Source organism: Heteronotia binoei, chromosome 2, assembly GCF_032191835.1.
Source record: "Heteronotia binoei isolate CCM8104 ecotype False Entrance Well chromosome 2, APGP_CSIRO_Hbin_v1, whole genome shotgun sequence".
NCBI lineage: Eukaryota > Metazoa > Chordata > Lepidosauria > Squamata > Gekkonidae > Heteronotia > Heteronotia binoei.
This window is the reverse complement of record NC_083224.1, coordinates 2,622,636-2,650,598: the sequence shown is the minus strand read 5'-3', so window position 1 is coordinate 2,650,598 and position 27,963 is coordinate 2,622,636. Positions and strand designations below refer to the sequence as shown.

At 52.9% G+C, this 27,963-nt stretch overlaps 1 protein-coding gene across 1 annotated transcript; it reads left to right on the top strand.

Moving 5' to 3' along the window:
• LOC132567830 (beta-catenin-like protein 1) lies at positions 1–27,963 on the top strand. The gene is made up of 6 exons (XM_060233513.1): positions 1–88; positions 1,080–1,177; positions 6,983–7,063; positions 19,670–19,807; positions 20,802–20,874; positions 27,727–27,963. The coding sequence occupies exons 1-6, from the start codon at positions 1–3 to the stop codon at positions 27,813–27,815; spliced, it is 567 nt and encodes a 188-aa protein (XP_060089496.1). The 3' UTR covers positions 27,816–27,963.

The window sequence follows — 27,963 nt, the reverse complement described above, 5'->3', positions numbered from 1 at the left end:
ATGTGGTCACTTCAGGGCCACTCAGGGGATGGGGCCAGCCTGTCACTGTGCTGGAGTCTGGGTGGTGAAGAGGCCCTCGGCCTGAGGAGTAAGGCCAGGGATAGGCAACGCTTTAGAGGAAATAAATCAGCTCCCTCCTGTACACGTACTTTCGATATGGGACGCAACAACAACAGTTAATTGAAGAATTACGGGTAAAATGGGCAGATGAACTGAACCTTAGTATTCTACCATTCCAATGGTTCACAATCAACAGGGCGATCCGAAAAGTTTCTAAAGATCAACGCTTGATATTAATTCAGCAAAAAATTCATTTCCGTATTTACTGGACACCTGTTCGACTACACAAATTTAACCTCTTGACTTCACCAGCATGTTGGCGATGCCAGGGAGGTGAAGCGGGGCTAAGCCACATGATTTGGTCATGCCCGGTGCTGCTTGATTTCTGGGGCGATATACTCAGGTGGATAAACCGCGTATTGGGAGGTCAGCACAGATTCACAGCCATGCAAGTTCTTTTAAACTACTTCCCGTCAGCATGGGTGTTGTCTCGCCCACAGCGATATTGGGGATTTCGGGCACTGATGACGGCAAAGAGGATAATCATGCAGATGTGGAGAACGGAATTTTCAGGAACCGTAGCGCAATGGCTGGAGGACATGCTGCGATTGGCGGTGGATGAAAGGCTGGTCTACCGACGAATGATGCAACAACAACAATTTGAGGACATTTGGGCACCGTTTTTGGCGGCTGTCAATAATTTACAGGGTCCGGGATGTGAATTTGAACATAGTTCCCTCTAGGCTGTGGGGGCCAAGGTGGTCCAGAGAGCTATATCAAGTATTAGGCATACAATAGGCAGAGATAGATAAGTATGGGCAACAAGGGTGACGGGTCACAGGGTGCTGGATGAGTGGATAATTGTGAACTACGTAATTTTTTGTTTGTTTAATTGTTAAATATTTATTATTACTATGGATCTGTTACATATACTAATTTCAATAAATGATGAATATATAAAAACAAAAAAAAAAAAAATAAATCAGCTCCCTAACCTGAGTCTGTCTCTCCATCTCCAGAACATGTTTGCTCCATCCTGGCTTCTCTTCTGAGGAACTTGAGGGGGCAACAGAGGACCCGCCTGCTCAACAAGTTTACGGAGAACGACAGTGAGAAGGTGAGCAGGGGCGTGGGCACTTGGGATCAGGGCCTGTCCCCTGGAGGGGAGTGCGTTGACCGTATCGTTTGGTTTCTGGTGTGGTGGTTGGAGTTTGGTTCTCAAGCCTGGGGTAACAAGGTTGAAATCCCTCGCTTAATTGTGGAAGTCCACCTAGAGATGACACAGAACAAAATACTGCATATATTCAAACTATATAGTCAAAACAGGTCCAGAAGAGGGCAATGAAGATGGGGAGGGGTCAGGAGACCAAGTCCTATGAGGAAAGGTTGAAGGAGCTGGGGATGTTTAGCCTGGAGAGGAGGCGGCTGAGAGGTGATAGGATCACCATCTTCAAGTACCTGAAGGGCTGTCTTATTGAGGATGGTGTGGAATTGTTTTCTGTGGCCCCAGAAGGTAGGACCAGGACCACTGGGCTGAAATTGAATCAAAAGTGTTTCCGGCTCAACATTAGGAAGAACTTCCTGAACGCTGGAACGGTTTCTCAGTGGGACGGGCTTCCCCAGGAGGTGGTGGGCTCTCCTTCCTTGGAGGTTTTTAAACAGAGGCTAAATGGCCATCTGACTGCAATGAAGAAGAAGATATTGGATTTATATCCCGCTCTCCACTCTGAATTTCAGAGTCTCAGAGCGGCTTACAATCTCCTTTATCTTCCTCACCCGCAACAGACACCCTGTGAGGTGGGTGGGGCTGGAGAGGGCTCTCACAGCAGCTGCCCTTTCAAGGACAACCTCTGCCAGAGCTCTGGCTGACCCAAGGCCATTCCAGCAAGTGCAAGTGAACGAGTGGGGAATCAAATCCGGTTCTCCCAGATAGGAGTCCGCACACTTAACCGCTACACCAAACTGGCTCTCCTGTGAAGATCCTGTGAATTTAGGGGGAGGCGTTTGTGAGTTTCCTACATTGTGCAGGGGGTTGGACTGGATGGCTCTGGAGGTCCCTTCCAACTCTGTGTTTCTATGATTCAATCCCCTCTTATAGCCGCCACCTCCCGTGGCAGTGAATTCCACTCCAACTTTGTCCGCTTCTTCTCCGCCCCACTTCCCAATGCCTCCCTAAAGTCGGCCGCCTGATGCAGTCCTGTCACGACTCAGAAGGGTCTTACCAAATTGCTGCCACCACTCTGGGTTAAGGGTTCCCCCGGAGAAGGCCCAGAGTCCCCTCCCAAGCCCTTCAGGCCTCCCTTAGCTAGGCCAAGAAATGGGTGTGAGGACCAGTAGGGTTTCCAAGTCCAATTCAAGAAATATCTGGGGACTTTGGGGGTGGAGCCAGGAGACATTAGGGGTGGAGCCAAGATCAAGGCTGTGACAAGCATGATTGAACTCCAAAGGGAGTTCTGGCCATCACATTGAAAGGGACCTCTGCACACCTTTTCAATGCCTTCCTTCCATAGGAAATAATGAAGGATAGGGGCACCTTCTTTTGGGGCTCTTAGAATTGGACCCCCTGGTTCAATCTTTTTGAAACTTGGGGGGCATTTTGGGGAGAGGCACTAGATGCTATATTGAAAATTTGGTGCATCTACCCAAAACAAACAGCCCCCCCAGAGCCCCAGATACCCACGGATCAATTCTCCATGATTTTCTGTGGGAATAAATCTCCATAGGGAATAATAGAGTTCCCAGCAGACATTTCCCTCCCCTCCCCCCGCTTTCTGACGACCCTGAAGCGGGGGGAGGGCCTCCAAACCGGGGGATCCCCTGCCCCCACCTGGGGATTGGCAACCCTAAGGACCAGGCAGAGTTAACAACAACAAAAGTTTTATTCCAGGGCAATATAAATTAACAAGGTGCATGAAACAGTAAAAGGGTGAAGGGGAAATAAACAAATGCCCTAACGCGTCTATCTTACAGTCCCTACTCTTACCAGCACTTACCCCCTTGGGTAAGGGCCTCTCCCCTGCTTCCGGCTCTCCAGGCTACAGCCAGCTTCCAGCTCAGCCTTCCAGGGAAAGAACACCCACTTCCTGGGCTTAGCCTTTATATATTCTCTTCCCAGGCCCCACCCCTCTCTGGGCCTGTTTCCCTCCAAAACCCTTGCTACCCAATCAGAGGGACAGAGGGGATCCTGGGAGACGTAGGCTTTTCCCAGTAACTCCTAAGCAGGCTTCCCTGGGGCCAGCAGGCCTCACTAGGCCCAAGATCATGACAAGTCCTCTCAAAGCCAGAGGTGGGCCTGTTTCCCACCAAAAACCCTTGCTACCCAATCAGAGGGACAGAGGGGATCCTGGGAGACGTAGGCTTTTCCCAGTAACTCCTAAGCAGGCTTCCCTGGGGCTGGCAGGCCTCACTAGGCCCAAGATCATGATAAGTCTTCTCAAAGCCAGAGGTGGGCTGCGACGGATTAGGGGACCTCAGGCATCTGGGGGCCTTCCCTTGCTCCCAGGCCCTGTTTTAAGATGCAGACTAGGAAACCACCCCAGGACAACGACTGTCAGATGCTCCCCCAGTGCCTCGCTGTGAGCTGCCTCCTTTGCGCCCAGCTGCTCCGTCTGCCATTCAAACCGGCAGGGCCTCGGGGCAGCCCATCTGTGGGCATCGCGTGGCTGGCGGAGGCAGCTGGAACTCTGAGGACCTCCGAGACGGGGGAAAGCTTCCAAGGGGAGAGGAGGGCACAAGAATCGTAGAAACCACAGCGAAGTGGCAGACCTCCGACCGGTGCCCACAGCATCGTCCCCTGGGGGGGGCAGGGGGGGGATTCCTTTGCAATGGGGTCAGTTTTGGGGTTTGACTCCCTTTCCCGAGGCAGCGTTTCAACCTGCGGTTGCCGCATTAAATTACGAGTGCTTTTGTTTTGAGTGCTTCTGGAAATGTTGGCTCAGAACAACCATCTGTTTGAAAAGCAATTAAAAGGAGCACCCAGAACCCGGCGGGGAGGGGTGGGGGGGGCTGCTGGGGGAAGCCAGACTGCAGCTTTTGCCAGGCTTTGCTTCCAGGGGGACTTGGAAATGAGTTCCCTGGGGGGGGGGGGATTCTGTTGCATTTGTCCCGCAAAAGAGCAGCTCCTGTGGTTTTCAAATGCTGCAGATGCTTCTTTTTAAGTCCCCTCCCCCAAAATTCATAGCTGAGAGATCTGCAGGGGACTCTGGAGAGGAGGCGGCTGAGAGGTGATAGGATCATCACCTTCAAGTACTTGAAGGGCCCGTCTAATCTAGACGATGGGGTGGAATTGTCTTCTGTGGCCCCAGAAGGTCACACCAGAGCAAACAGGTCGAAACTGAATCAAAAGAGTTTCTGGCTCAACTTTAGGAAGAGCTTCCTGACAGAGCAGTTCCTCATTAGAACAGGCTTCCTTGGGAGGTGGTGGGCTCTCCTTCCTTGGAGGTTTGTCAACAGAGGCTAGGTGGCCATCTGACAGCAATGAAGATCCTGTGAATTTAGGGGGAGGTGTTTGTGAGTTTCCTGCATTGTGCAGGGGGTTGGACTAGGGGAGGGACGGTGGCTCAGTGGTAGAGCACCTGCTTGGGAAGCAGAAAGTCCCAGGTTCAATCCCGGACATCTCCAACTAAAAAGGGTCCAGGCAAAATAGGCATGAAAAATCTCAGATTGAGACCCTGGAGAGCCGCTGCCAGTCTGAGAAGACAAGACTGACTTTGATGGACCAAGTGTCTGATTCAGTATAAGGCAGCTTCATATGTACTAGATGACCCTGGAGGTCCCTTCCAACTCTAGGATTCTATGCTTTAACTGGGCTCTCCTTCCTTGGAGGTTTTTAAACAGAGGCTAGACGGCCGTCTGACAGCAATGAAGATCCTGTGAATTTAGGGGGAGGTGTTTGTGAGTTTAGAGCAGTTCCTCAGTGGAAGAGGCTTCCTCCTCGGGAGGTGGTGGGCTCTCCTTCCTTGGAGGTTTTGCAACAGAGGCTAGATGGCCGTCTGACAGCAATGCAGATCCTGTGAATTGAGAGGGAGGTGTTTGTGAGTTTCCTGCATTGTGCAGGGGTTGGACTAGATGACCCTGGAAGTCCTTTCCAACTCTATGATTCTATTAATTGTTTTCTGTGGTCCCAGAAGGTGGGACCAGAACCAAAGGGTTGAAACTAAATCAAAAGAGCTTCTGGCTCAACATTAAGAAGAACTTCCTGACCGTTAGAATCATGGAATTGGAAGGGATCTCCAGGGTTATCTAGTCCATCCCCCTGCACAAGGCAGGAAACTCACAAACACCTCCCCCTAAATTCACAGGATCCTCATTGCTGTCGGATGGCCATCTAGCCTCTGCTGAAAAACCTCCAATGAAGGAGAGCCCACCATCTCCCAAGGAGGAAGCCTGTTCCACTGAGGAATTGCTCTAATGGTCAGGAAGTTCTTCCTAATCATAGAATCCTAGAGTTGGAAGGGACCTCCAGGGTCATCTAGTCCAACCCACTGCACAATGCAGGAAACTCACAAACCCCTCCCCCTAAATTCACAGGATCTTCATTGCTGTCAGATGGCCATCTAGCCTCTGTTTTAAAATCTCCAAGGAAGGAGAGCCCACCACCTCCCAAGGAGGAAGCCTGTTCCACTGAGGAACCGCTCTTAACAGTCATAGAATCATAGAATTGGAAGAGACCTCCAGGGTCATCTAGTCCAACCCCTGCACAAGGCAGGAAACTCACAAACCCCTCCCCCTCAATCCACAGGATCCTCATTGCTGTCAGATGGCCATCTAGCCTCTGTTTAAGAACCTCCAAGGAAGGAGAGCCCACCACTTCTCAAGGAGGAAGCCTGTTCCACTGAGGAACTGCTCTTAACAGCCATAGAATGATAGAATTGGAAGAGACCTCCAGGGTCATCTAGTCCAACCCCTGAACAAGGCAGGAAACTCACAAACACCTCCCCCTACATTCACAGGATCCTCATTGCTGTCAGATGGCCATCTAGCCTCTGTTTAAGAACCTCCAAGGAAGGAGAGCCCACCACTTCTCAAGGAGGAAGCCTGTTCCACTGAGGAACTGCTCTTAACAGCCATAGAATCATAGAATTGGAAGAGACCTCCAGGGTCATCTAGTCCAACCCCTGAACAAGGCAGGAAACTCACAAACACCTCCCCCTAAATTCACAGGATTTAGAGTGGTTCCTCAGTGGAACAGGCTTCCTCCTTGGGAGGTGGTGGGCTCTTCTTCCTTGGAGGTCTTTAAACAAAAGCATCTGACAGCAATGAGGGTCCTGTGAATTTAGGGGGAGGTGTTTGTGAGTTTCCTGCATTGTGCAGTGGGTTGGACTAGATGACCCTGGAGGTTCCTTCGAACTCTAGGATTCTATGATTCTTAACCCTGCTGGGACTTGATTGGAATATCCATCTTCCAAGGCGGGGTTGGGGGGAGTGGGGGAGACATGGGGCATGGGATCCATTTTGGGCCTTCAGTTTTTAGCTCTGGCATCCACACTTCCCAGCATCTCCAATTAAAAGAGCCTGGCAGCCGGTGTCATGAAAGGCCTCCGCCTGAGACCCTGGAGAGCGGCTGCCAATCTGAGAAGACAATACCGACCTTGATGAACTCGTGTTCTGATTCAGTGGAAGGCAGTTTCCTGTGTGCCTCCTGGGCCCCGGCAGGCTGGTTTTGCAAACCAAACAGCCCCGTTTTCAAGCTGGAGTTTTACCTCTTATGTGCAACTGCAGAGAAAGAGAGACAGACTTGTGGGGAATTGTGTCGTTCGCCTTGATTCTGCACGTGGAGAATTGACACGACCGTCCTAGTCCGGTGCCCCCTCCACAGCCGAGAAACCTTCCTGCTTCTTTGGGGGTCCTTTGCCTTGGTCTTGAAGGGACAATCACACATTTCTCCCATCGTGCTCTCTTTTTTTTTGCTTTTCCCTTGCAGGTCGATAGACTGATGGAACTGTATTTCAAGTACCTGGATGCAATGCAGGTCGCCGATAAGAAGATTGAAGGCGAAAAGCATGTAGGTGATGGCGTTCCTACCTCTACCCCACCCCCTGCTCGGGTCTACAGCCTTCCTCTTTCCACTGTGCTTTATTTAGGGAGGGGGGCTTCTTAGGAAGAAGACGACTGCAGATATATACCCCACCCTTCTCTCTGAATCAGAGCAGCTGGCAATCTCCTATATCTTCTTCCCCCACAACAGACACTCTTTGAGGTGGGTGGGGCTGAGAGGGCTCTCCCAGAAACTGCCCTTTGAGAGCTATGGCTGACCCCAGGCCATGCCAGCAGGTGCGAGTGGAGGAGTGGGGAATCAAACCCAGTTCTCCCAGATAAGAGTCCACACACTTAACCACTACACCAAACAGAAGAAGACTGCAGATTTATACCCCACCTTTCTCTCTGAATCAGAGACTCAGAGTGGCTCACAATCTCCTTTCCCTTCCTCCCCCACAGCAGACACCCTGTGAGGTGGGTGGCACTGAGAGATTTCTGACAGAAGCTGCCCTTTCAAGGACAACCTCTGTGAGAGCTATGGCTAACCCACGGCTATTCCAGCAGCTGCAAGTGGAGGAGTGGGGGAATCAAACCCAGTTCTCCCAGTTAAGAATCCGCACACTTCACCACTGCACCAAACTCCAGTCCAAGGACTAAACAGGGCTGAACCTGCAGAGCTTCTGAGACTCGATGAGGTCAAGCTAGCCTGGGCGATCCAAGTCTGGGCTGCAGTGAACGGGAGAACCCCAGGAGAGAATCATAAGCGTTGGAAGGGACCTCCAGGGCCATCTAGTCCAACCCCCTGCACAATGCAGGAAACTCACCAACCCCTCCCCCTACATTCATAGGATCCTCATTGCTGTCAGAGGGCCATGCAGCCTCTGTTGAAGAACCTCCAAGGAAGGAGAACCCAGTTAAAGCATAGAATCCTAGAATTGGAAGGGACCTCCAGTTAAAGAGTTGGATGGGATCTCCAGTTGGAAGGAGAGCCCAGTTAAAGCACAGAATCCTAGAGTTGGAAGGGACCTCTAGGGTCATCTAATCCAACCCCTTACACAATACAGGAAACTCACAAACACCTCCCCCTAAATCCACAGGATCTTCATCACTGTCAGATGGCCATCTAGCCTCTGCTTATAAACCTCCAAGGAAGGAGAGCCCAGCTAAAGCATAGAATCCTAGAGTTGGAAGGGTCCTCCAGGGTCATTTAGTCCAACTCCCTGCACAACGTAGGAAACTCACAAACCCCTCCCCCTAAATTCACAGGATCCTCATTGCTGTCAGAGGGCCATCTAGCCTCTGTTGAAAAACCTCCCTGGAAGGAAAGCTCACCACCTCCCAAGGAGCACTGAGGAACTGCTCTAACGGTCAGGAAGTTCTTCCTCATGTTGAGCCAGAAACTCTTTTGATTTAGTTTCAACCCACTGGTTCTGGTGTGACCTTCTGGGGCCACAGAAAACAATTCCACACCCTCCTCTAGAGGACAGCCCTTCAAGGACTTGAAGATGGTGATCCTATCACCTCTCAGCCGCCTCCTCTCCAGGCTAAACATCCCCAGCTCCTTCAACCTTTCCTCATAGAACTTGGTCTCCAGACTTCTCACCATCTTTGTCGCCCTCCTTTGGACCCGTTGCAGCTTGTCTTGATCCTTCTTGAAATTTGCTGCACAAAACTGAACACAAGACTCCAGGTGAAGTCTTACCAGAGCAGTGTAAAGCGATACCATCACATCACGTGATCTGGACACTAGACTTCTGTTGATACAGCCCAAAATTGCATTGGCCTTTTTAGCCACCACATCACACTTCAGAGTCCTTCGGGCGTAAGGGGCCCAGGCCCAGAGCATCATGCAGGGGGACATCTGTGTCTCCTCTTTGGTCAAACCTTTCAGAAAGCAAAGGGGACCGAGCATCTCTTGAGCTCTGCCGCAACTCAGCATAGAAACTTCCAGAGCATTGGGTTGCGAAGGGAACAGCCCATCCTTTCCCCAGCTCTTTTCATCCTCCCTTTGGGGGAAGGGGGCAGAGCCCTACGGCTCTTAACTCCCTCTGAAATGGGATGTAATTACCGGGCCCTAGGCAGCCCTCTCTGCCAAACGGGAGGTGGAGGCCGGAGACAGCTTAATGCATTTTTTTTTTTGTTCCGAGTTCTGTGAGGAAATTATGCTCAGCAGGTTTATTCAATAAAATGTTCTCACCGGATACTTTGCGCCATAACGACTTACAAATTAGATGCTAATTGTGCCACAGCGAAGCCGTTCCATCCTCGAAAAGGAGAAATGGGGCTCTTTTGGACGTGAAGCAGCGTCCGTAGGTTTTGATAGCTTAAACGGTGTCCGAGGGCGGCTGCAAACGGTTGGAATTGCGTGGGACTGTGTGGAAAGCGGGAGAGAACGGTGGGGGTTAATGCACAGCGTGGGGAGCACGAGGCCTTTGGCTGCAGGGAATGTTGCTTCACAGGCTGGCCAAGATTCCTCAGCCTCTGGATCCTTCTGTCCTGGGCCTCAGAACTCCCTCAGCATTAGGCCTAAAGGCAAAGGATGCTGGATTAGATGGACCTCTCATGTTCTTATGCAAGCCTCACTGCCCTGTTGTTGAACCTTCCGAGGAACTGCTTCTCTTCTGTGTGAGACAAGCTACTGGGTTAGATGGACCTTCACTGGTCTGATCCAGCAGGGCTCTTCTGATGTTCTTATGAAGGCCTCGGCCTCTCTGCCCTGTAGTTGGCCCTCCAGAGGAATTGGTTGGCCACTGTGTGAGACAGGAGGGTGGACTAGGTGGATACTCACTGGTCTGAACCAGCAAGGCACTTCTGATGTTCTTATGAAGGCCTCGGCCTCTCTGCCCTGTTGTTAGCCCCCCAGAGGAACTGTTTGGCCACTGTGTGAGACAGGAGGGTGGACTAGGTGGATACTCACTGGTCTGAACCAGCAGGGCTCTTCTGGTGTTCTTATGAAGGCCTCGGCCTCTCTGCCCTGTTGTTGGCCCTCCAGAGGAACTGTTTGGCCACTGTGTGAGGCAGGAGGCTGGACTAGATGGACCCTCACTGGTCTGATCCAGCAGGTCTTTTCTGATGTTCTTCTCAGGGGAAGGCCTCGGCCTCTCTGCCCTGTTGTTGGCCCTCCAGAGGAACTGGTTGGCCCCTGTGTGAGACAAGCTACTGGATTAGATGGACCTTCACTGGTCTGATCCAGCAGGGCTCTTCTTCTTATGAAAGCCTCAGCCTCTCTGCCCTGTTGTTGGCCCTCCAGTGGAACTGGCTGGCAACTGCGTGAGGCAGGATGCTGGACTAGATGGACTGTTGGTCTGATCCAGCAGGGTTCTTCTGATGTTCTTCTCAGGGGAAGGCCTCGGCCTCTCTGCCCTGTTGTTGGCCCTCCAGAGGAACAGGTTGGCCACTGTGTGAGACAGGAGGCTGGACTAGAGGGACCCTCCATGGTCTGATCCAGCAGGGCTCTTCTGATGTTCTTCTCAGGGGAAGGCCTCGGCCTCTCTGCCCTGTTGTTGGCCCTCCAGAGGAACAGGTTGGCCACTGTGTGAGACAGGAGGCTGGACTAGATGGACCCTCCCTGGTCTGATCCAGCAGGGCTGTTCTGAGGTTCTTCTCAGGGGAAGGCCTCAGCCTCTCTGCCCTGTTGTTGGCCCTGCTGAGGAACTGGTTGGCCACTGTGTGAGGCAGGAGGCTGGACTAGATGGACCCTCCCTGGTCTGATCCAGCAGGGCTGTTCTGAGGTTCTTCTCAGGGGAAGGCCTCAGCCTCTCTGCCCTGTTGTTGGCCCTGCTGAGGAACTGGCTGGCCACTGTGTGAGGCAGGAGGCTGGACTAGATGGACCCTCCCTGGTCTGATCCAGCAGGGCTCTTCTGAGGTTCTGCTCAGGGGAAGGCCTCAGCCTCTCTGTCCTGTTGTTGGCCCTGCTGAGGAACTGGTTGGCCACTGTGTGAGACAGGAGGCTGGACCAGATGGACCCTCACTGGTCTGACCCAGCAGGGCTCTTCTGAAGTTCTTCTCAGGGGAAGGCCTCGGCCTCTCTGCCCTGTTGTTGGCCCTCCAGAGGAACAGGTTGGCCACTGTGTGAGACAGGAGGCTGATCCAGCAGGGTTTTTCTGATTTTCTTATGAAGGCCTCGGCCTCTATACCAGGGGTGTCAAACATCTGGCCCAGGGGCCAGATGAGGCCCCCAGAGGGCTCCTATCAGGCCCGAGAGTGTTGGCTTGTTATGGCAGGGTTCTCCAGGGTGCAACTGGATTTTGCCTCTCCCCTTTTCTTTGTATTCATGCCTTCACGATCCAGTCTTTCTCAGTAGGAAAGCAATGTGAACTATTTAGATGAGGAATAACAACAAGACAGTTGAGGTGGATGAGGCTGAGAGTGTGTGTCCAAATGAAGTTCACCCGGCATGTTTCCTTTGTAGACTGGGGATTTTTAACCTAGGCTTCCCATGCGAGTAAGCTGATACTGACTACTATATGTTGCTGTCTTACTCTTCTTGCACTCCTAGTTTAGGAGTTGTAATTATTTCTCTGGGGAAAACTATAATGGTGTGGAAATGGCGGGCTCTCCTTCCTCGGAGGTTTACAAAAAGAGGCTAGATGGCCATCTGACAGCAAGGCAGTTCCCGTGAATTTAGGGGGGAGGTGTTTGTGAATTACCTCGATTGCAGGGGGTTGGACTAGATGACCCTGGAGGTCCCTTCCAACTCTATGATGCTGTGATTTTCCCTTTCCAGGGCCCTGGGGAAGGCAGAAGAGCACAAGCCCTGGGCCAGGGCCTGGGTGGATTCCCCTGATGTGCTGCTTCTCCCCTCACCCCACTCCACTCCTCACCTGTCGCTCTGGCCTGGTTAGTGTGAGAGGAGAGCCTCCCACCAGCCCATCTCCTCGCTGTTGTCTCCCATCAGCACTGGGGCGTATCGCGGCAGATAAGGAGTGGCACACTAGGCCCTCGCCGGGAGGTTAAATAGAAAAAAACAACTGCACCTGAAAAACGAAACTACTGAAAAACTTATACGCCGTCTCTTGAAAAGAATGTCTAAAGAAAGGGGCAAGTAAAAGTGATACTTGAAGAGCAAACGGTAAGATTGTCATTCGGCTTGCGCAAAAGCTTTGTTTCAGCGGGACGTGGATCATCTAGCCGGCAACCGCGTGAAGGAGAATTACTCTTTGGAGCCGAATTCTGGATAGTGACTCTTTATGGATTGAACTTTGGATCTTTTGTGACCTTTGCTAAAGAAGAACACTTGGAGGAGTCATACAGAAAGAACTTCTTGTTGCTTTAAGACAGGGGTGGCCAACGGTAGCTCTCCAGATGGTTTTTTTTTTTTTTTGCCTACAACTCCCATCAGCCCCAGCCAGCATGGCCAATGGCTGGGGCTAATGGGAGTTGTAGGCAAAAAAAAACATCTGGAGAGCTACCGTTGGCCACCCCTGCCTTTAGAGACACTGCTCCTTTGGAAGTATCGTTTTGAATTGTGTTATGTATCTTTTGTATTTGCAGTGTTAACTCTATGGGCGTTTTTGCACTTACCTTAAGCCGGAGCGACGTCCCTCTTCACCGCGCAGCGTCTGCATCGTTTTCGCACTAATTGCTCCGGAGCACCTGGAAGAGCCGCAAAGTTCCAAAACCGGTTTACATTTGCGACGCAGAAGCCGCGGGACTTTGCGGCTCTTCCAGGTGCTCCGGAGCAATTAGTGCGAAAACAATGCAGACGCTGCGCGGTGAAGAGGGACGTCGCTCCGGCTTAAGGTAAGTGCGAAAACGCCCTATATTATAAGTTTTTCAATAGTTTTGTTTTTCAGCTGCAGTTGTTTTTTTCTGTTTTGCTATCACTGTACTGCCAGTGGTTTGTTCGCTGGGAGGTTGGCACCTTGACGGCTGGGGGGGAGGGGAAGCAAGGCCGTTGTTTGGCATGTGAGCTGGAACATCTGGGAGGGGGGATGCAGAGGTGGCGTTGCCCACTCCAGCTTCCAGCACCCCTCGCCATTAATTTCCTGGTACACACAGTTCCTGTCCCGCTGTCGGCGCTGCAGAGGAAACCTCCCGCTTAGCCCTCCCGTTGCCGCTGCTCCTGCAGTCCACAGAGCCCGCCTCCCAGCTCCCTTCCTTCTCCCGGATTGCAGCCTTCGTCCGTCTGGCTCTTCAGATGTCAGCCGCAGCTGGGGGTGCCGGCAGCTCCTGAGATCTTGCCACTTGTTTTTAAAATTTCAAGAGCTGTCAAGGCAAATGGGCAGAAATCGCCGGAAATGGTAGAAGTCCTGCCAGGGCTCGTGAGCGTCAGCGGAATTCCTGCTCTCTTGAGCGAAGTTTGGGGAGGGGGGAAGAGACTGGAGGACCCCAGTGCCTTCTATGAGAGGCCGCTGCCACAATCAGGCTGGAGCGATTGCCTGCAGGATCTCTGATGAATATGAGACTGGGGAGGGGAGAGATCCAGAAGTCAAACAGAGTGGGAGACACAAGCCAGAAGCCAGAAAATAAGAAGAGCCCTGCTGGGTCAGACCAGGGAGGGTCCATCTAGTCCAGCCTCCTGTCTCACAGGGGCCAGCCTGTTCCTCTGGACGGCCAGCATCAGGGCAGAGAGGCTGAGGCCTTCCCCTGAGAAGAACATCAGAAGAGCCCTGCTGGATCAGACCAGTGAGGGTCCATCTCCAGCCTCCTGTCTCACACAGTGGCCAGCCAGTTCCTCTGGAGGGCCAACAACAGGGCAGAGAGGCCGAGGCCTTCATAAGAACATCAGAAGAGCCCAGCTGGATCAGACCAGGGAGGGTCCATCTAGTCCAGCCTCCTGTCTCACAGGGGCCAGCCAGTTCCTCTGGAGGGCAACAACAGGGCAGAGAGGCCAAGACCTTCCTCTGAGAAGAACATCAGAAGAGCCCTGCTGGGTCAGACCAGGGAGGGTCCATCTAGTCCAGCCTCCTGCCTCACACAGAGGCCAACCAATTCCTCTGGAGGGCCAACAACAGGGCAGAGAGGCCAAGGCCTTCATAAGAACATCAGAAGAGCCCTTCTGGATCAGACCAGGGAGTGTCCATCCAGTCCAGCCTCCTGTCTCGCACAGGGGCCAGCCAGTTCCTCTGGAGGTCCAACAACAGGGCAGAGAGGCTGAGGCCTTCCCCTGAGGAGAACATCAGAAGAACCCTGCTGGATCAGACCAGTGAGGGTCCATCTAGTCCAGCCTCCTGTCTCACACAGTGGCCAGCCAGTTCCTCTGGAGGACCAACAACAGGGCAGAGAGGCCGAGGCCTTCATAAGAACACCAGAAGAGGCCTGTTGGATCAGAGCAATGGCCCATCTCATCCAGCTTCCTGTCTCCCACATTGGCCAGCCAGTTCCTCTGGAGGGGCAATAGGGCAGAGAGGCTGAGGCCTTCATAAGAACACCAGAAGAGCCCTGCTGGATCAGACCAGGGAGGGTCCATCTAGTCCAGCCTCCTGTCTCACAGTGGCCAGCCAATTCCTCTGGAGGGCCAACAACAGGGCAGAGAGGCTGAGGCCTTCCCCTGAAAAGAACATCAGAAGAACCCTGCAGGGTCAGACCAGGGAGTGTCCATCCAGTACAGCCTCCTGTCTCACACAGGGGCCAGCCAGTTCCTCTGGAGGGCCAACAACAGGGCAGAGAGGCTGAGGCCTTCCCCTGAGGAGAACATCAGAAGAACCCTGCTGGATCAGACCAGTGAGGGTCCATCTAGTCCAGCCTCCTGTCTCACACAGTGGCCAGCCAGTTCCTCTGGAGGACCAACAACAGGGCAGAGAGGCCGAGGCCTTCATAAGAACACCAGAAGAGCCCTGTTGGATCAGGGCAATGGCCCATCTCATCCAGCTTCCTGTCTCCCACATTGGCCAGCCAGTTCCTCTGGAGGGCCAATAGGGCAGAGAGGCTGAGGCCTTCATAAGAACACCAGAAGAGCCCTGCTGGATCAGACCAGGGAGGGTCCATCTAGTCCAGCCTCCTAGAATTATTAAAGGTTTGGAACACTTTCCCTAAGAAGAAAAGTTAAAACGCTTGGGACTCTTTAGCTTGGAGAAACGTCAACTGCAGGGTGGCATGATAGAGGTTTACAGGATTATGCATGGGATGGAGAAAGCAGAGAAAGAAGTCCTTTTCTCCCTCTCTCACAATACAACAACTCGTGGGCATTCAATGAAATTGCTGAGCAGTCAGGTTAAAACGGATAGAAGGAAGTCCTTCTTCACCCAAAGGGTGATTAACATGTGGAATTCACTGCCACAGGAGGTGGTGGCAGCTACAAGCATAGCCAGCTTTAAGAGGGGATTGGATAAAAATATGGAGCAGAGGTCCATCAGTGGCTATTAACCACAGTGTGTGTGTGTGTGTGTATTGCGACTGTGTGATACAGAGTGTTGAACTGGATGGGCCATTGGCCTGATCCAACAGGGCTTCTCTTACGTTCTTATGTGACACAGAGTGTTGGACTGGATGGGCCACTGGCCTGATCCAACAGGGCTTCTCATGTTCTTATGTGACACAGAGTGTTGGACTGTATGGGCCATTGGCCTGATCCAACATGGCTTCTCTTATTTTCGTATGTGACACAGAGTGTTGGACTGGATGGGCCACTGGCCTGATCCAACAGGGCTTCTCTTACGTTCTTATGTGACACAGAGTGTTGGACTGGATGGGCCACTGGCCTGATCCAACAGGGCTTCTCATGTTCTTATGTGACACAGAGTGTTGGACTGGAGGGGCCATTGGCCTGATCCAACATGGCTTCTCTTATGTTCGTATGTGACACAGAGTGTTGGACTGGATGGGCCACTGGCCTGATCCAACAGGGCTTCTCTTATGTTCTTATGTGATACAGAGTGTTGGACTGGATGGGCCATTGGCCTGATCCAACATGGCTTCTCTTGTGTTTGTATGTGACACAGAGTGTTGGACTGGAGGGGCCACTGGCCTGATCCAACAGGGCTTCTCTTATGTTCTTATGTGACACAGAGTGTTGGACTGGATGGACCATTGGCCTGATCCAACATGGCTTCTTTTATGTTCATATGTGATACAGAGTGTTGGACTGTATGGGCCACTCTCCTGATCCAACATGGCTTCTCTTATGTTCTTATGTGATACAGAGTGCTGGACTGGATGGGCCACTGGCCTGATCCAACATGGCTTCTCTTATGTTCTTATGTGACACAGAGTGTTGGACTGGATGGGCCACTGGCCTGATTCAACAGGGCTTCTGTTATGTTCTTATGTGATACAGAGTGTTGGACTGGATGGGCCACTGGCCTGATCCAACATGGCTTCTCTTATGTTCGTATGTGACATAGAGGGTTGGACTGGAGGGGCCACTGGCCTGATCCAACATGGCTTCTCTTATGTGACACAGAGTGTTGGACTGGATGGGCCACTGGCCTGATCCAACATGGCTTCTCTTATGTTAAAGAGTGGGATGGAAGCAGGTGGCCGAACACAACAGATCCCCTGGGAGGGCCTGTGTGTGTGTTTGGCTTGCTGAGTTGCAGGTTTTTCATGGAAACAGGCTGGGAAAGAGCAGTGGAGAGCTGGAAAAATGGGCTGTAACTAATAAAATGAATTTCAACCAGGATAAATGTAAAGTTCTGCATTTAGGAAAAATCCAGTGCATGGTTATAGAATGGGGGAGACTTGTCTTAGCAGTAGTCTGTGCAACAAAGGATCTAGGGGTCTTAGTGGACCTTACTCTGAATGTGAGTGAACAGTGTAATGCAATAGCTAAAAAGGCCATTGCAATTTTGGGCTGTATCAGCAGAAGTCTGGTGTCCAGATCACATGATGGGATGGTATCGCTTTACTCTGCTCTGGTGAGACCTCACCTGGAGTCTTGTGTTCAGTTTTGGGCACCACATTTGAAGAAGGATCTAGACAAGCTGGAAGGGGTCCAGAGGAGGGCGACGAAGATGGTGAGAGGTCTGGAGACCAAGTCCTATGAGAAAAGGTTGAAGGAGCTGGGGATGTTTAGCCTGGAGAGGAGGCGGCTGACAGGTGATAGGATCACCATCTTCAAGTACTTGAAGGGCTATCCTATAGAGGATGGTGAGGAATTGTTTTCTGTGGCCCCAGAAGGTAGGACCAGAACCAATGGGCTGAAATTAAATCAAAAGAGTTTCCTGCTCAACATTAGGAAGAACTTCCATACCGTTAGAGCGGTTCCTCAGTGGAACAGGCTTACTCGGGAGTGGTGGGCTCTCCTTCCTTGGAGGTTTTTCAACAGCGGCTAGATGGCCATCTGACAGCTATGAAGATCCTGTGAATTTAGGGGGAGGCGTTTGTGAGTTTCCTGCATTGTGCAGGGGGCTGGACTAGATGATCCTTGGGGTTCCTTCCAACTCTAGGATTCAGCGTGTCAGTGTTAGAATCATAGAATCACAGAATCCTAGAGTTGAATGGGAGATCCCAGTGTCATCCAGGCCAACCGTGTCCACAATGCAGGAAACCCACAAATACCTCCCCCCAAATGTTGTCGGCTGGCATCCTCCCACTCCCATTTATTGTTTCTCTTCTGAGGCATTTGCCAGCAAAGTCTCAGCACAGGGCCCCCAAGGCTAACGCCATCTCCAGATTTTCTCTCTAATAGGGGCTGGCCCTTTGGCCGAGGGCACCCGGGGAAAAGCCTGTGACCTTGCGTCAAGGGTTCCCCCCCCCTTCTACGACACACAACGCCCCCCCCCCCCTCCTCGCTGAATATCGCCGGTACAAGTCGCTCTCGCTGGCGACGGCGCTTAATGAGGAAATATTGCTCCGGCGGAGTGTACCCACCCGCCAGGCCGCTGTATAATAAATCACGCCAGCGGCGGGCACTCGGCGGGTTGGCAAAACAAAAATTCCAACGTGGAGCACTGCAGAAAGGTCACGCGTGGCGTGAGTTACTGCTGGCAGGGGGCCAGGCGGAGACGGGCAGCAAGGCAGTTCGCTAGAGGTGGAGAGATAAGGAAACTGGCACGGGGGAGAGAAGGCTTTCGGGGTGGCGTCTGCAGTCATTGCAGGAGTTCAGAGCAGAAGAACGGCGGAATCTTGGCGTTCCTGCAGGGGGCTGCCCCCTGCCCCCCCTCGGTGCAACCGGAACGGGGGCAGCCCCGGCTGCGTGCGACTCTCCTTGCTCTGACTTCCTCTCATGGTGATGATATTGCATATTGGATTTATATCCCACCCTATACTCTGAATCTCAGAGCGGCTCACAATCTCCTTTACCTTTCCCCGCCCCCCAACAGACACCCTGTGAGGTAGGTGGGGCTGGAGAGGGCTCTCACAGCAGCTGCCCTTTCAAGGACAACCTCTACCAGAGCTATGGCTGACCCAAGGCCATTCCAGCAGGTGAAAAGTAGAGGAGTGGGGAATCAAACCCGGTTCTCCCAGATAAGCGTCCGCACACTTAACCACTACACAAAACTGGCTCTCTGCACCAAAGCACTACCTGTGCTTTGTGTGGTCCCCACCCACCCCCCGTCCCAGACTGAGGCTGGAAAGGTGGCAACCTATGGCTCCAAAACACTGGAACTCCCCTTCCAAGGAAATTTGTCTGTCTCCTTCTGTCCAGAGAGCCAGTTTGGTGTGGCGGTTAAGTGTGCGGACACTTACCTGGGAGAACCGGGTCTGATTCCCCACTCCTCCACTTGCACTTGCTGGAATGGCCTTGGGTCAGCCAGAGCTCTGGTACAGGTTGTCCTTGAAAGGGCAGCTGCTGTGAGAGCCCTCTCCAGCCCCACCCACCTCACAGGGTGTCTGTTGTGGGGGGAGAAGATAAAGGAGATTGTAAGCCGCTCTGAGTCTCTCATTCAGAGAGAAGGGCGGGGTATAAATCTGCATAAGAGAAGAAGAACATAAGAGAAGCCCTGTTGGATCAGGCCAGTGGCCCCTCCAGTCCAACACTCTGTGTCACATAAGAACATAAGAGAAGCCCTGTTGGATCAGGCCAGTGGCCCCTCCAAGTCAACACTCTGTGTCACATAAGAACATAAGAGAAGCCATGTTGTATCAGGCCAGTGGCCCCTCCAGTCCAACATTCTGTGTCACATAAGAACATAAGAGAAGCCTGATGGCACCTGGTTTTTTGGCCACTGTGTGACACAGAGTGTTGGACTAGATGGGCCATTGACCTTATCCCACAGGACTTCTCTTATGTTCTTATGTGACACAGAGTGTTGGACTGGAGGGGCCACTGGCCTGATCCAACAGGGCTTCTCTTATGTTCTTATGTGACACAGAGTGTTGGACTGGATGGGCCATTGGCCTGATCCAACAGGGCTTCTCTTATGTTCTTATGTGACACAGAGTGTTGGACTGGGTGGGCCACTGGCCTGATCCAACAGGGCTTCTCTTATGTTACACAGAGTTTTGGACTGGATGGGCCATTGGCCTGATCCAACAGGGCTTCTCTTATGTGACACAGAGTGTTGGACTGGAGGGGCCACTGGCCTGATCCAACATTGCCTCTCTTATGTGACACAGAGTGTTGGACTGGAGGGGACATTGGCCTGATCCAACATGGCCTCTCTTATGTTCTTATGTGACACAGAGTGTTGGACTGGATGGGCCATTGGCCTGATCCAACAGGGCTTCTCTTATGTTCTTGCATGTGGGGCAATCTCTCGGGCTCTGTGACCCAACCTCCCATCTGTCATTCCTCCCCCCCTTCCAGGACATGGTGCGCCGTGGAGAGATCATCGATGACGACCTGGAAGATGAGTTCTACCTCCGTCGCCTGGACGCCGGCCTCTTCGTCCTCCAGCTCATCTGCTACATTATGGCAGAGATCTGCAGCAGTAACATCGCCCAGGTGAGGGCAGTACAGTCACCGCCAGGCATTCTGGGCATGAGTCTCCCTCAGCCTGCAGCCCAACAGCCTGCTCTGGGGCTTTTGCACGGCTTTAGTGGGAGGCTAGGCAAATTCAGGGGGCAGTGAGTGGTCCATCGGTGGCCGTCAGTCATGGTCAGTAAATGGAATCTCCACATTCAAAGGCAATTGGCCTCAGGGGAAGGCCTCAGACTCTGTGCCCTGTGGCTGGACCACCAGAGGAACTGGCTGGCCGCTGTGTGAGACAGGAGGCTGGAATGGATGGACCCTCATTGGTCTGACCCAGCAAGGCTCTTCTGATGTTCTTATGAAGGCCTCGGCCTCTATGCTCTGTTGTTGGCCCTCCAGAGGAACTGGTTGTCCACTGTGTGAGACAGGAGGCTGAACTAGATGGACCCTCCCTGGTCTGACCCAGCAGAGCTCTTCTGATGTTCTTGTGAAGGCCTCAACATCTCTACCCTGTTGTTGGCCCTCCAGAAGAACTGGTTGGCCACTGTGTGAGGCAGGAGGCTGGACTTGATGGACCCTCAGTGGTCTGATGCAGCAAGGCTGTTCTAATGTTCTTCTCAGGGGAAGGCCTCGGCCTCTCTGCCCTGTTGTTGGCTCTCTGGAGGAACTGGTTGGCCACTGTGTGAGACAGGAGGCTGGACTAGATAGACCTTTCCTGGTCTGATCCAGGAGGGCTCTTCTTAGGAAGAACTTCCTGACCGTTAGAGCAGTTCCTCAGTGGAACAGGCTTCCTCCTTGGGAGGTGGTGGGCTCTCCTTCCCTGGAGGTTTTTAAACAGAGGCTGAATGGCCATCTGAGAGCAATGAGGATCTTGTGAATTTAGGGGGGGGGGGGGTTCCTGCATTGTGCAGGGGGTTGGACTAGATGACCCTGGGTTCCCTTCCAGCTCTAGGATTCTAGGGTCCCATTTCTCCCTCCCCTTAACTGAACTCTGGTCCTCACACCTGCTGGTTTTGTTCCCTGCCAGATCCGCCAGAGAGTCCATCAGATCCTGAACATGCGGGGAAGCTCCATCAAAATTGTTCGTCACATCATCAAAGGTGAGTTCTCCGGGCTGAGGTGGGGAGGGGGAGGACAGAAACTGGTCACTCCTTCCTTGTTCACTCCACAGCCAGCAGGCAGGCAGGGCCAGTTTAGGTGGGGGCCGTGGCTCAGCGGCAGAGCCTCTGCCTGGCATGCAGAACGTCCCCGGTTCAATCCCCGGCAGCATCTCCAGGGAAGAGGACCAGGCAGGAGGTGACGGAAAAGACCCATTTCTGCCTGAGACTCCGGGCTGTCCTATAGAGGATGGTGTGGAATTCTTTCTGTGGCCCCAGAAGGCAGGACCAGAACCAGTGGGTTGAAATTAAATCCAAAGAGTTTCTGGCTCAACATTAGGAAGAACTTCCTGACGGTTTGAGTGATTCCTCAGTGGAACAGGCTTCCTCCTTGGGAGGTGATGGGCTCTCCTTCCTTGGAGGTTTTTCAACAGAGGCTGCATGGCCAACTGACAGCAATGAAGGTCCTGTGAATTTAGGGGGAGGTGTTTCTGAGTTTCCTGCATTGTGCAGGGGGTTGGACTAGAGGACCCTGGAGGCCCCTTCCAACTCTATGTTTCTATGAACTTCCTGACAGTTAGAGCAGTTCCTCTGTGGAACAGGCTTCCTCCTCGGAAGGTGGTGGGCTCTCCTTCCTTGGAGGTTTTTCAACAGACGGTAGATGGCCCTCTGACAGCAATGAGGATCTTGTGGATTTAGGGGGAGGTGTTTGTGAGTTTCCTGCATTGTGCAGGGGGCTGGACTGGATGACCCTGGAGGTCCCTTCCAACTCTTATGATCCTTCCTGTTTCCACCTCTCCTGATATCTGCACCATTCTTCACATCCTCTGCTGCTGTCTGGGGGGGAAGAGGGTGTGAGCTGGGTCCTGGGATGGGAGGGAGCCGAAGGGGAAGGCAGCGAGGCTCTTGGCTGAGGATTTCAGGAGGGGCACCCCCTGGCACGAGCCACGCCGGGCACGCAGCCAGCTTGGAGGCTGCCTGGGTTTGCATGCAGGCCTCCTGTCCCCTCCTCCGCCCTGCTTTTTTTGCATGCTAATTGGGAAGCCTGTTTCTTAGCTTGATTTTTATGGCCTACATATTTCCTGTGCTTCTCTGGTCGGCTGACGGCTGATGGGTCCCTGGGAGGGCCGAGGAATGCGAAGGGGGGGGGGGGGAGTGCGGAAGGCTCATTAAAGATGTGGGGCTGCCCGGCTGGCTAAGCTGGAGCTTCCTGGGGGAGGGGAGGGGGGTTGCGGGAGGGGGTCGTGGGGGGGGGACTGGGATGCCAGCCTCCAGGTGGACCTGCGGATTTCCTAGAATGACAGCCCATCTCCAGACTATAGAGCAAGGGTGGCCAAACTCACTTAATGTAAGAACCACATAGAATAAACGTTAGATGTTTGAAAGCTGGGAGGGAGAGAGGAAGGAAGGGAGGGAGGGAGTGAGGAGAAAGGAAGGGGAGGGAGAGAGAGAGGAAGGAAGGGAAAGAGGAAGGGAGAGAGGGTGAGAGGAAGGGAGGGAGAGAGGAAGGAAGGGAAAGAGGAAGGGAGGGAGAGAGGAAGGAAGGGAGGGGAGTGAGGGAGAAAGGAAGGGAGGGAAAGAGGAAGGAGGGAGAGAGGAAGGAAGGGAAAGAGGAAGGGAGAGAGGGTGAGAGGAAGGGGAGGGAGGAACAGAGGAAGGGAGGGATTAAGGGAGAGAGGAAGGGAGGGACCTGCGGATTTCCTAGAATGACAGCCCATCTCCAGACTATAGAGCAAGGGTAGCCAAACTCACTTAATGTAAGAACCACGTAGAATAAACGTTAGATGTTTGAGAGCCGGGAGGGAGAGAGGAAGGAAGGGAGGGGAGGTGAGGGAGAAAGGAAGGGAGGGAGAGAGGAAGGAAGGGAAAAAGGAAGGGAGAGAGGGTGAGAAGAAGGGAGGGAGGAACAGAGGAAGGGAGGGATTAAGGGAGAGAGGAAGGGAGCGAGAAAGGAAGGAAGGAAAAGAGGAAGGGAAAAGAGGGAGGGAGGAAGGAAGGGAAGGAGACAGGGAGAGAGAGGGAGAGAGAAAGGAAGGGAGGGAGAGAGGGAGGATAAGGGGAGGGAGGGAGAGAGGAAGGAAGGAAAAAGGAAGGGAGGGAGAGAGGAAGGAAGAGAGGGAGAAAGGGAGAGAGAAAGGAAGGAAGGGAAGAGGAAAGGAGGGAGGGAGAAAGGAAGGAAGGAAGGGAAAGAAGAAGGGAGGGAGGGAGAGAGGAAGGAAGGGAGAGAGGAAAGGAGAGAGGGAGAGAGGAAGGGAGGGAGGGATTAAGGGAGCGAGAAAGGAAGGAAGGGAAAGAGGGAGGAGAGAGGGAGTGAGGGAGAATGGAAGGGAGGGAGAGAGAGAGGAAGGGAGTGAGAAAGGAAGGAAGGGAACAAGGGAGGGAGGGAGAGAGGAAGGAAGGGAGGGAGAGGGAGTGGAGGGAGAGAGGAAGGGGGAGAAAGGAAGGGAGGGATTAAGGGAGAGGGAGTGAAAAAAGGAAGGAAGGGAGCGAGGAAGGAAGGAAGGGAATGTGGAAGGGAGGGAGAGAGAAAGGAAGGGAGAGAGAGAGGGAGGGAGAGAGGAAGGAAGGGAAAGAGGAAGGGAGGGAGGGAGAGAGGAAGGGAGGGAGAGAGAGGGTGGGAGGGAGGGAGAGAGGAAGGGGAGGGATTAAGGGAGAGAGGAAGGGAGCGAGAAAGGAAGGGAGGGAGAGAGGAAGGGAGGGAGGGAGACAGGGAGAGAGGGAGGGAGGGAGAAGGGGAGGGAGTGAGTGAGGGAGAAAGGAAGGGAGGGGGAGAGAGAGGAAGGGAGGGAGCGAGGAAGGAAGGGAAAAGGAAGGGAGGGGGGAGGGAGAAATGAAGGGAGGGGAGGGAGAGAGGAAGGGAAGGAAAGAGGGAGGGTGAGAGGGAGGGAGGGATGGAGGAAGGGAGAGAAGAAGGGAGTGAAAAGGAAGGAGGGGAGCAAGGAAGGAAGGGAAAGAGGGAGGGAGGGAGAGAGGAAGGGAGGGAGAGAGGAAGGAAGGGAGGGAGAAAGGGAGAGAGGAAGGAAGGAAGGGAAAGAGGAGAAGGGAGGGGAAGAGGGAGGGAGAGAGGAAGGAGGGAGAAAGGGAGGGATTAAGGGAGAGAGGAAGGAAGGAAGAGAGGGAGGGCAGCATCGTTCCATCTCCCTCCCCCCTCCCTCTTTCATTCAGAGTCCTCATGGGAGGGAAGGAGCAAGGCAGACTTCCCCGCAGGGATCTGTTGGGAAGTGTCAGGAGGATCTTTCCAAGCAACCTGCGGGCTCTTTGTCATGGAAGCCCCCGGGAGCAGCAGGTCCCCTGCAGCAGAGGAGGCCTCCAGGCCTTGGGGCCTCCCTATCTTCCCCAAAGGAGCAGATACAGCCGCCCTGCCCTGCCCTGCCAGCTGCAGCACACAAAGTTCCCCCCCCCCCTCCGCCCCTTGCCGCAGCTCCCCTCGGAGTTCATAAATATTCAGGCCTCTCCTCTCGGGAGTGCCGGCAGCCGTCTCGTTCCTGTCTTTGTTTATCCACCTGCAGGAGGGAGGGGAAAGCCTTCCCCATTCGCCAGCCTCATCTGAAGGGATCTGCTGTGCCTCTCAGTGCAGGTTCTGTCCATGTTAATGTGAACTCCCGACTGCGCAGTGTCCTCCAGGCCCCGGGTGCAAGTGGCGCTCTTGCAGTACAGCAAATGGAGAATCCTAGAGTTGGCAGGGACCCCCCGGGTCATCTAGTCCAACCCCCTGCACAATGCATGGAGATTCACAAACGCCTCCCCCGCCCACACGACCCCTGTTCCATGCCCAGAAGATGGGGGAGCGGAGGAAACGCCCTCCAGGATCCCGGGGGAGCCAAACTGGCCTGGAGAAAAATTGCTGACTGATCCCAAAGTGGTGAGCAGCATTTTCCTGGGCATGGAAGAAAAGGCCACGAGAACTCAGCACCGATGCCACCCCCTTCCTGCCCTCCTTCCCGTGGTCTGCTAAAGTTCACAGGACCTTTGTTGCTGTCAGATGGCCCTCTAGCCTCTGCTTAATAAAAACCTCCAAAGGAGGAGAGCCCACCACCTCCCCAGGAAGCCTGTTCCTTTGTCTGTTTATTTACATACTCCCATCCCACCTTCCCTTTTGGTTCAAGGCAGCGTACATTAATAGAGAGATCCAAGGGTTGGTCGGAAGCAGTTGAACAAAGCAGGAGTTGAGTGGCACCTTTAGGACCAACCAAGTTTTACTGAGAACGTCAGCTTTCGTGTGCTCTCTAAGCACACTTCATCAGACGAGGGGATCAGGTATTGTGGGCTGAAATGCAAGCCCTGTGTTGATTAAGTCTGCAGACTGATCACACGGTAAACCGGTGCGGCTTGGCCATTTGGTCTGGATAGCCGTAAAAGGTAACAAAGTCCTCTGCCAACTGGTGTTTCTGTAAATCTAGGTGAATCACAAAAGGACGTGTGTTTCCTAGTCGTAGTCCTCCTAATTTATTAAATTAAGGCTATCCAGACCAAATGGCCAAGCCACACTGGTTTACCGTGTGATCAGTCTGCAGACTAAATCAACAAACTGCATGTATTTCAGCCCACAAAACCTGATCCCCTCGTCTGATGAAGCGTGCTTAGAGAGCGCACGAAAACTCACGTTCTCAATAAAACGTGGTTGGTCTTAAAGGTACCTCTTGACTCCTGCTTTGTTCAGCTGCTTCAGACCAGCACGGATGCCCGCTTGGATCTATCCGTAAAGATGTAGAAGTTTTCTTTCTCCAAGAATACCCAACACAGAGACGCATTTGTCACGGCAGCCAGCATTTCCACTGACCGCCACCACCAAGTTTTGGAGACAGGAGAACCTCTCTGCAGTCTTCCTGTGGCCAAGGGATGGCTCCTTTCGTAGCCTGGGGGGAAGCAGCACAAAGGTTTTGCTCCACCTTTAGCACCAGGGGTACCTCTGGGGTCTTGCTGTCCCTTGGCCCTTCATTGGTATTTGCAAAATGCAGGTTGTATCAGGCGGCGCCGAGAATGGAGTAGGTCTTCCCATTAGGTGGAACCCTCGATCAGATTGCTGCCAGGGTGGTGTAAGGGTTAAGAGTAGCAGCTTTTGATCTGGAGAACTGGGCTGGATTCTCTGCTCTTCCTCCACATGCATCGGGCTGGGTGACCTTGGGCCAATTCCAGTTCTCTCAGGGCTCTCTCACCCCCCACCTGCCTCACAGGGTGTCTATTGGGGCAATGGTCCCCAACCTTTTTTGGCACCAGGGGCCGGTTTTGTGGAAGACAATTTTCCCACGGACCACGAAGGGAGAGCTGGTGATGGTTTCAGGATGATGCAATGGTGCACTTTATTTTGGTGTGGCAGTGAAGTGTGTGCACTCTTCTCTGGGGAAACCGGGTTTGATTCCCCCCTCCTCCACTTGCAGCTGCTGGAATGGCCTTGGGTCAACCAGAGCTCTGGCAGGAGTTGTCCTTGAAAGGGCAGCTCCTGTCAGAGCTCCCTCAGCCCCACCCATCTCAGAGGGTGTCTGTTGTGGGGGGAGAAGATATAGGAGATTGTAAGCCGGTCTGAGACTCTGAGATTCAGAGTGGAGGAAAAGGAAAGGTCCCCTGTGCAAGCACCAGTCGTTTCCGACTCTGGGGTGACGCTGCTTTCACGACGTTTTCACGGCAGACTTTTCACGGGGTGGTTTGCCATTGCCTTCCCCAGTCCTCTACGCTTCCCCCCCAGCAAGCTGGGGACTCCTTTGACCGACCTCGGAAGGATGGAAGGCTGAGTCGACCTTGCGCCGGCTACCTGAATCCAGCTTCCGCCGGAATCGAACTCAGGTCGTGAGCAGAGAGTTCAGACCATAGTACTGCAGTACTGCTGTTTTACCACTCTGCGCCACGGGCCCGCAGAGTGGAGGGCAGGAGATAGATAGATAGATAGATAGATAGATAGATAGATAGATAGATAGATAGATAGATAGATAGATAGATAGATAGATAGATAGATAGATAGATAGATAGATAGATAGATAGATAGATAGATAGATAGATAGATAGATAGATAGATAGATAGATAAATTTATTGTCATTGTTCTCAACAAAAGAGAGCAATGAAATGAGCTGCTCTTCCACAAACATACCAACATATCAAACACACATATTCATAAATTATTTAATTACATCTAAAACCATTTAAACCATTTAAATCCATCTAAAACAAATAGTCATTCATAACCCTGCATTTAACCTAACCACAGCACTTGGATAGAAACTGTCCTTAAATCTGTTTGTCCTAGCCTTCAGCACTCTATATCGTCTACCTGACGGTAAGATCTCAAATAGCAAATGGCCCAGATGTGAAGGGTCCCTTAGGATCATTTGTATCTTCCTTTTACATCCCATATTATACAGATCCACCAATGAGGGGAGAGAACATCCACAAATCTTTTATAAATCCAATGGCCGTGCTGGCTGGGGCTGATGGGAGTTGTAGGCAAAAAAACATCTGGAGAGCTACCGTTGGCCACCCCTGGTGTCTATAATGAAATAATTATACAACTCACAGCCCGGTTGCTAACAGGCCACGGACCGGTACCGGTCCACAGCCAGGGAATGGGGGACCCCTGTATTGGGGGGGGGAGAAAGAGATGGGGATTGGAAGCCACTTGGAGACTCCTTCAGGAGAGGAAAGGGGGGCATAAAAAACCCAACTCTCGTTCTTCTTTATCTTATGCTGACTTTTGAGGAGGGAGGAGGAGAAGCAAAGAGAGGGCCGGGCAGTGCCGGAGCGGTTGTTTGGCAAGGGCAGGCCTCTCCAGCTGTGCTTCTCCTTGGCAGCCGTAGCCGCAAAAGGGCCCTCTGGTGTGTAGGTGCCCCTCGCTGAGGGTCTTCTCTCCTCTCTCCTTTCTGCAGAGTATGCAGAGAACATTGGCGACGGGAAGGACCCAGAATTCCGGGAGAGCGAGCAGAAGCGGGTTGCAGAACTGCTGGAGAATTTCTGAGGAGCCCAAAGAGGACGGTCGCCTGGGCCTGGGGACGTCTCCGGGAACTCCGCCCTCTTTGACCTGTGAAGGGACTCGCTGAAGAATCCGAGCCCCTCGGGGCTTTTCAAGATATTAAAGTTGTTGGTTTTTTTTAAAAAAAAAGAAA